The 8021-nt window shown below is 35.1% G+C and overlaps 1 protein-coding gene across 1 annotated transcript; it reads left to right on the plus strand.

Annotated features, from left to right (window-relative positions):
• The first annotated feature begins 217 nt into the window (after window positions 1-217).
• Window positions 218-3830, plus strand: LOC108594850 (seminase). Its single transcript, XM_017979988.1, has 2 exons — window positions 218-234; window positions 3176-3830. The coding sequence occupies exons 1-2, from the start codon at window positions 218-220 to the stop codon at window positions 3828-3830; spliced, it is 672 nt and encodes a 223-aa protein (XP_017835477.1).
• The last annotated feature ends 4191 nt before the right edge of the window (window positions 3831-8021 follow it).

Here is an 8021-nt window from a genome sequence, read left to right on the forward strand (position 1 = left end):
GTTTCAAAAATTGTATGTATAATTTGTATCAGATGTTTTCCAATATTTTTTTTGGTGTATAATGCTATTTATTGATTTGTAGGGAGGGGGTATGAAACTTTTTTTGTGCAAAAATATACTTTGGGTATAGAAGAACTTACGTAATAAATTTGGTAGCTCTAGCTCTTAAAGTTTCTCAGATATGGCTGCTCATACAGACGGCTAAAGTTCTAGGAACATGTCTATAACGACTTAGTGCGTATTGCTGTTTGATTTTCATCAAAAATATCAAAGTGTATAAAAATATGCTCAAGTGCGAGGCCAGTTGCTGCTGTTGCTGTTGCTGCCACCGGATGCACAGCAACAACAGCCAGCCTGATGACGACAGCAGCAGCAGCAGCGATAGCGGCAACATAATGTGCCATTCACTTCCGTTGGGCGCTAAAGAAAGGCAAAAGATTCAATGGACGTCGCTATGCTATGCATGTGTGTGTGTGTGTGTTGGCTATAAAAATGTCCTTTTTAGAATACGCGTTGCTGGCTGGTTGGCATGGTCTGGGCTGGCATATTATGTATTATGCATAGACACCTAGAGCTAGCCTGGGGTGACTTGAATCCACTACATAAGCAAACGCCTAAACTGACAGTTGTGTGTGTGTGTGTGTCCTCACCACATTTGTGGTTACATTTTCATGCTCTAGCTCCCCCGCAGCCTGCGCTGCTTACAGGTTGTATGTGGGCTTTGTGGTCGACAGCCGCGCGGTGGTTGATTTTAGCCACCTTAGCGGCTAAACAGGGTAGTGCGCGCTGGCGCTGGCGGCGGCAAAAAGTTTCCCTGTTTTCCATGCTATTTGAACTTTTTGTACAATTTGGGCGTGTCGCTCAAATACCGCAGTCCGTGGGTGGCGCACGCAACCCCCAACAACAACAACCAGCAACCCCCTGCGCCTTGCAACCATTTGCATAGTTCGTGAGTGTCCTTTGCCCTCGACAACTTTATTGCGCCCCCACCTGCCCATCTACTACCTTTTGTATACAATATGCGCTTATTAGGGGGCTTCACTGTTGTGTTAGCACGTTCGATTATTTGTGTCTTAATTAGCGTTTGTTAAGATTTGTTATTGATGTAATAAACCAGCAACAAATACAAATAACACATAGCTATACATTTTATATATAATCACGCCACGCCCACTGCGGCTCAGCAATTTATGCTGCTGCTGCTTTTTGCCTAATTGCATTTCAATTTTCATACTCGGCCAGGCAAAAGTTTCAATTGCCATTTGATATTACTATTGGCCTATTGCCATTGAATTGTTGCCGCCAACCAAATATAATTGGCCAGCACACTGTGGCTTAATAATAATAATTTTGTTGCCTGATTAGCAGCAGCAGGTAGTCGTCGTCGTCGTAGTATTTTCCAAGTTTCTACTAATTTCTGTTGTCTATTAACAGCAACAATAACAATGCGTTAAAGTTACGTGTAATTGCTTCACAGCAACAACAACACAAACAACAACAACACAACACAAAACTTTGCCTTACACCTCAATTAGCACTCAATTTTTATTTCTAGCTGCCATGCATGTTGATGTGTAAATTGTATTCGCAGTATAGACAAATAAATCTACACTGTTGCTTAATTTTAATAAAAGATCAAGCAACACTAACAATAATAATATACAACTAAAAAAAAACAAGTGCTATATGCAACGTAAACAAGTTTTATTGCACATTAATCACAAACATATATATGAAAATATTTTATTTATCAAGATAAAGCATATTTAGCTCTAAGCTGAAGTTCTTGCTATATTTGACTAACAATTTGCATTTTAATTTTATGCAAAATTTGGGTATTGCTACGCTCCAAGCATTGTTTACTTTGGATAATCAAACTATTCTATATATTTAAATGTATTCTGTTGAGTGCAATAAAAAAACTAATAGTTATTTTATATACAAGTCATATTGCTTCATTATTTCTTAGCTAGCAATAATTTGAAAGGGATTTCTTTACTATTTAAGGCGCTGAATTAAACATATTTGTAGAATGTGTACCTAATAGACTTTTTCCATATCCCTCTTTAAAAGGGCATCTTTTAACTAGAATATACATAAGCTTAAGCTCAAATAACATACATACTTATATTAGATAATATAAGTTAAGATAAGTCTTAAAGAAGAAGCAACATTAAACTAGAAACATATGAATTTAAATTAAATGCATTTCGTTTGAATAAATATTAAGTAGTTTTTGTGGCTGGCAAGCCTTTTATATATAGCTAATTTATTTATTATTGTAAAATGTATTTATTTATTTTTAATTGTAGCCTAGAATTTAATTCTAAGGTACAATGAGTATAGCCAGAGCAACAAAGACCTTTAGGCTGATTATTATAAAATATTATTAATATATCAATAATAAAATTTATTATTATATCAATAAGCTAAAAAATAGTGACGACTAAGCTCACTAAGCTTTAATTCAATTTAAATTCATTTTATTTTACTATAAATACAAACCAAATTTTATTTATTACGAGAAAAATGTGTCAATAAGCTAGAAAATAGTAACGACTAAGCTATGCTAAAAATTTAATATTTCTAATTTTTTAGTCAATGCATATTTTATTTGCTTTATAGCTATTGAATTCAAATTTTTAGTCGCCAGCCAAAAATATTGAATATTTATTTATTTTTAATTGTAACTTAGAATTATTTCTACATATCAATGTAGCCAGCGCAACGGAGGCCTTCAGGCTACTATAGAAAATAAATTTTTGAATTTAAATAGCTTAAGAAGTTTTTGTATTGCTTTATTTATTTTATTTGCAAGCTGTGTTTTGACCTTTTGCAGTCGAGTGTGTGTGCTTTGTTTATTTTAATAAAGACGTAGTTTTAAATTAAATAGAAGCAAGTTAGTTCAATTCATTCAACTATTGTTTATGCGCTGAAGGTGAATTTAGCTTTTTATGTTAGCCCTGAATAAGTTTTATCAAAATTTGGCACACTTGTCATACCGACAGCTGTTTAAACAGCAAACTATTTGCGCAACTGTTGCGGCTCAATGCTGCGCTAAATGCTTATAAAGTTAAAAGATTTGGCGATACATGCAACATTTGGTTGTAAGATGAGCTGCTGGCGTGCGCTCTATTGCTTGCTCGCTCTAGCGCTGAGTTCGGTGGCCACGCAGCGCGTTGAGCCGCGCATTGTGGGTGGGCTTTGTGGTGAACTTGAGGAACAATGGCAGATTCAGCTGTGGCGGCACCTTGGTGCATCGACTGCATGTGGTCACTGCGGCGCATTGCGTGGCCGGCATTGCCGCCAGTCGCCTTAGTGTGCAGGCTGGAGTCAGCAGTCTGAGCGAGCGCGGGCAGATTAGACGCGTCTCCAGATACTTTGTGCCGCCCGCTTACAACAGCAATAGCTACAACTGGGATGTGGCTGTGGTGCGTCTGCAAAGCGCCATAACTGGCATCAATGTCGCACCGCTCTGCAGCTCCCAGTGGCGTGCGGGCGCCTTTATGCGCGTCTCGGGCTGGGGCGCCACGCGCTATGGCAACTCGGGCGGCACCAATCAGCTGCGCACGGTCCAGCTGCAGATCATACGGCGCGACACCTGCCAGCGCCGCTACGGCAGTCGCACCAGGCTGCAGCCCTCCAACTTTTGTGCCTTCACTCGAGGTCGCGACGCCTGCACTGGCGACTCCGGCACCGGTGCCATCTACAACAATCAGCTGTGCGGCATTGTGTCCGTTGGTCTGGGCTGCGCCTCGGGCAACTTTCCAGGCATCTATACCAGCATCAATGTGGCGCGCAGCTTCATCAATGGCATCATCAGAAGTTGAGCGCCAGCAGCCAACATATTGATTAGTCTTAGCTTAATTGCTAACAAGTTGTTCTTAAAGATTAGCGCTAGCTGCTGTAGTTACCTTTATAAAATATATTTTAATGTTAATATTGTTACAATATTCAATTTAAGAAAAATATACATATTTCTGAAGATTTTAAAGCTCTAAAATTACTAAAAAAGTTTTTACAAAAATGTCAAGTAGTGTATAAAAAGTGGATAGGTTAAAGTTGTAGCGCCACCAACTTTTAAAAATATGAAATTAGCATAGAAGTTTTCGCAATTTTATTTGTCTGCGCATATCACAATATATATTATTAAATGTATATATTTTTTTTCTTCAATCATTTATTTAAATTAATATCTACTGCTTTTTTTTAGTATTTTATAAATAATTTTTATAGGCTTTTATTAATATTTAACTGCATTTTAAGCATCACTTGCATAGTTTTAGTATCCTGAACACTTATTACTATTATTGGCTTAATTTGAAAGTAGTACAAAATATATAAGCGAGTATATTTTTATTTAGAATATTTATTTATTTATTAATTATAACCATAAACCCTGAATGAAAGTAGTACAAAATATAAAAAGAAGTATATTTTTATTTAGAATATTTAATTATGTTTAGAATTCTTTTAATATATTGCTAAGATGCTAACTATATATATTATATATGTATACAAGGCTTCAAGTAATTTTAAAAAATGTTGTGCCTTACCAAATTATTAATTATGGTTTAATTTTAATTATTAATTAATTAGGGCTTATATTATTATTTGTGTACTTTTTTAGTATTGCTTAGGTAGTTTTAGTAGTATTCCTAAGGTAGGTTAGAATGCTCTTAATATATATTGTTAATATATATTTTGTTATTTTGTATATATATGTATTACATATGACATCAGTATTTTACCAAATTACCAATTATGCTTATTTAATATTAATTGATTTCTTGCGTATTGTTTTTATTATTTTAGAATACAGCAAGACGACTTGCAAGAGCATCTACCTCATGGAGCCGATGATGATTAATCCAGAAAGATTAATGATATTAGGTCTATTAGTTTAATTATATTTTTTTCATTGTATTTTGGTAAATTTTTATTTATGCACATTTTGGGTATATTTAAGCTGTACAATTGTTTTCAGCTCAAGCGCATAATTTATGCTAGAATTTTCAACATGTCGCTGCTCATAACTGAATCTATTTTTTCTTAGTTTTATAATTTGCTAGCCCTGAACACCTACCGACAGCTTTAGCTACAAGGCATCTAATTATTTTTTATCGTTTTTACATTGCTGTTGACAGTCAGGAAGAGCGCCCTTTGCTTTGCTGCTGCTGCTGCTGGCTAAACAACCGGATATGAGCCTTGATGGGCCAATGAAGATATCAGCAATTGTCTCTCTCTATGTGGAGCTAGCCGCTAGTTGATGGGCCTAGCAAAGTGGGCGTTGCCCCTCTGAGTGGCAATATCCGTATGTTGACTTTGCTTGTGGCGCATGCGCTGATTGCAACAAATTTCAATGTTGATTTGCATTGATTAGGGCGCAGTTCCTGTTGTTGTTCCGATCTAAAAACGGAAGGAAGCAAGGCCACCGACATGGCACGAGTCCCGCGTGGCTGCTTAAGCTTTCATATCCCGCTGCATTGATTGCCAACAATTTGAGCGCGCATTAAATGCAGTTAATATGCCACTTAACACGTGCTCTTAACTTGGCTGAAGCTGCGATCCGCTTTCAAAGACAAAGACACGCTCTCATTTTGTATAATGCGACGATTAATTCAAATGCATTTGACCGCAAGTGCGCGCGGCCATTTAAGTTCAATTGCAATTAATCTGCATATAGATGGGGCACGTATATTGATTGCAACGGTTGCCGCAACGGCGAACCGCAATGAACTGATCCCCAAGCGATGTCTCTAGCCGCTATTAACGGCAATTTTCAATGCATTTCTTGCATTGCTAATTAGCATGGAATGTGTTATTGTTAATAATTTAATAAGCGCAGCTAATTAACTCGCTTCCATTTGATTTAATTAAACTACTTTGGATACGCCTGTGGCGTTATATTGAACCCCCCATATACTTGTGCTAAATATTTGTTTATATCAAATATTAATTATTCAAATTCTAAGAAATTGAAAACTAGTTTTAAAACTACACTTGTGTGCCTAAGTATTTTGACAGGCATGTGCAGCTTATTTAACAATTTCTAGAAATTTTAGTTGAATTTTAAATACTTGTAAAATTTTTAGAAACTTTAATTTAACATTTACTGCTTTTAGTGAACAAAAAAGTAATTAATTCATTAAATTAAATTGCAATTGCTCAACAAATTATTTACAATACTAAATTTTCTAGCAATTTTAGTTCAATTTTAAATAATTGTAAAATTTTAAAAAACTAAATAATTAAATAAATTAATTCATTAAATTAAAATTATTTACAAAAATAAATTTTCTAGCAATTTTATAAGAATTTTAAATACTTGTAAACTTTTTAAAAACTTTAATTCATCATTGCCTTTTTAAGTGCACAAAAAGTAAATAAATTAATATATTAAATTAAATTTGGGATAGCAATTGCTTAACAAATTATTTACAAATTTAATTGTGTGAGCACGAACATAAATAAATTTTATTTGACACCAGAAAATAATTTTTTTTAACAGTGACTGATATTTTTTTAAACTATAATTGTATTTATTAAAATACAGTAAAATTAGACGCTACTCAAAATACAAAATTCTTTTCAATTTTTAATTTCTTTTCATTGTTATCATACAAATTATAAGCTATTAGTTATTAATAAATGTATAAAAAGTTTTCCTTTTATTAAATTAATTTTATAACGTGCTCACTTAATAGAAAAGTAAAAAAAAATTGGATAAGATATTTAAAATTATATATTAAAAAAATATACAAAACTTAAGATTAATTTTTCAGACTATTTTAACAAATTTTCATTTTGCTTGCAAAACTAAGTCAAATTATTTTATTGTTTATATTTTTAATTTATACAGTCAACATTCTATATAAGCAACTAATATGAATATACAGTATATAAACTAAAATTGTATAATTTTTTAGTATATAAGATAAATATTAATGTATGAGCTTTGATAATTATTTATTTAAGTTTGCTACATTATGCAGTTTTGACTTTAGCGCTTGGCTTTGTTTCTTTTTTTTGTATTTGTTGCTACTATATTATTAAGCTTATTACGAAATTGAGTTTATCTGTTAGTTGACCGCGAAAAAATCTTCAAAAATTTGCACGTTTGCTGCACATTCCTCGGTTGCTGGCCATATTGTGATTCATTTGAGTAGAACGAACGAAACGAAACGAAACGTGGCTGAGGCCATTGGGGCGGGATTGGTTAAAGATCTGCTGATGCTGATAAAAAAAAATGCCGCAGTGCGGGCTGCGCCCTGTGGCATTCCAAAAACCGAAACGAAAATATTAAAAACAATAAGAAGCCAGAGCAAGTTGTGTGTGTGTGTGTGTGTGTGTGTGTGGAGCCTTATGAACTTTGCTTTGGATGCGGGCTACACCTACCGGAGTCAGCAGTCGCCAGTTGAAGCTTATCGCGCCCATTAATCTGCCAAAGGCAAAGGCAAAAGTGAAGCGCAAACAAAAAGATGGTGGATGTCCATGTAGAGGCTCCTGCAAATATGGCGCGACTATATAGACATGCAAGCATATATATATATATATATATAATGAAAAGCAGACAAAAAACTTGTGCCAAGTTGTGCGCGCGCGCGCTTTTTGCTTAGGGCTGAGCATAGGGGCGCGGCAGAGTCCACAGAGTCCGCATGCTAAATATTATGACCAACACACACACACGAACACACAATATAGTGTTTTTTATATATTTCTTTTATGATCTCAAGTCATGCAAAAAGCGAAACGAATCAGAACGCGGCGCAGCACATTGAACGTGTTGGGCTTAGCTACGATGGCGGCCTGACGAACGCGCTGACAGCTACAGCCACACCTTGCCCGCAGCCCCCTCTACCCCCCCCAGCTCAGCAACATAAATAGTTTGCTCAGCTCCTTTTGGCCTGGCTGCAACTTTTTAGTTTTTGTTAGCTGCGCTTAGCTTTAGTTTTAGTTTGTTATGCGCACACAGTTGGCATTTCTTTTTTATAGATTTTTTACATGCGCTCTACGGAAAT

This window comes from Drosophila busckii, chromosome 2R (genome assembly GCF_011750605.1).
Source record: "Drosophila busckii strain San Diego stock center, stock number 13000-0081.31 chromosome 2R, ASM1175060v1, whole genome shotgun sequence".
Classification (NCBI taxonomy): Eukaryota; Metazoa; Arthropoda; class Insecta; order Diptera; family Drosophilidae; genus Drosophila; species Drosophila busckii.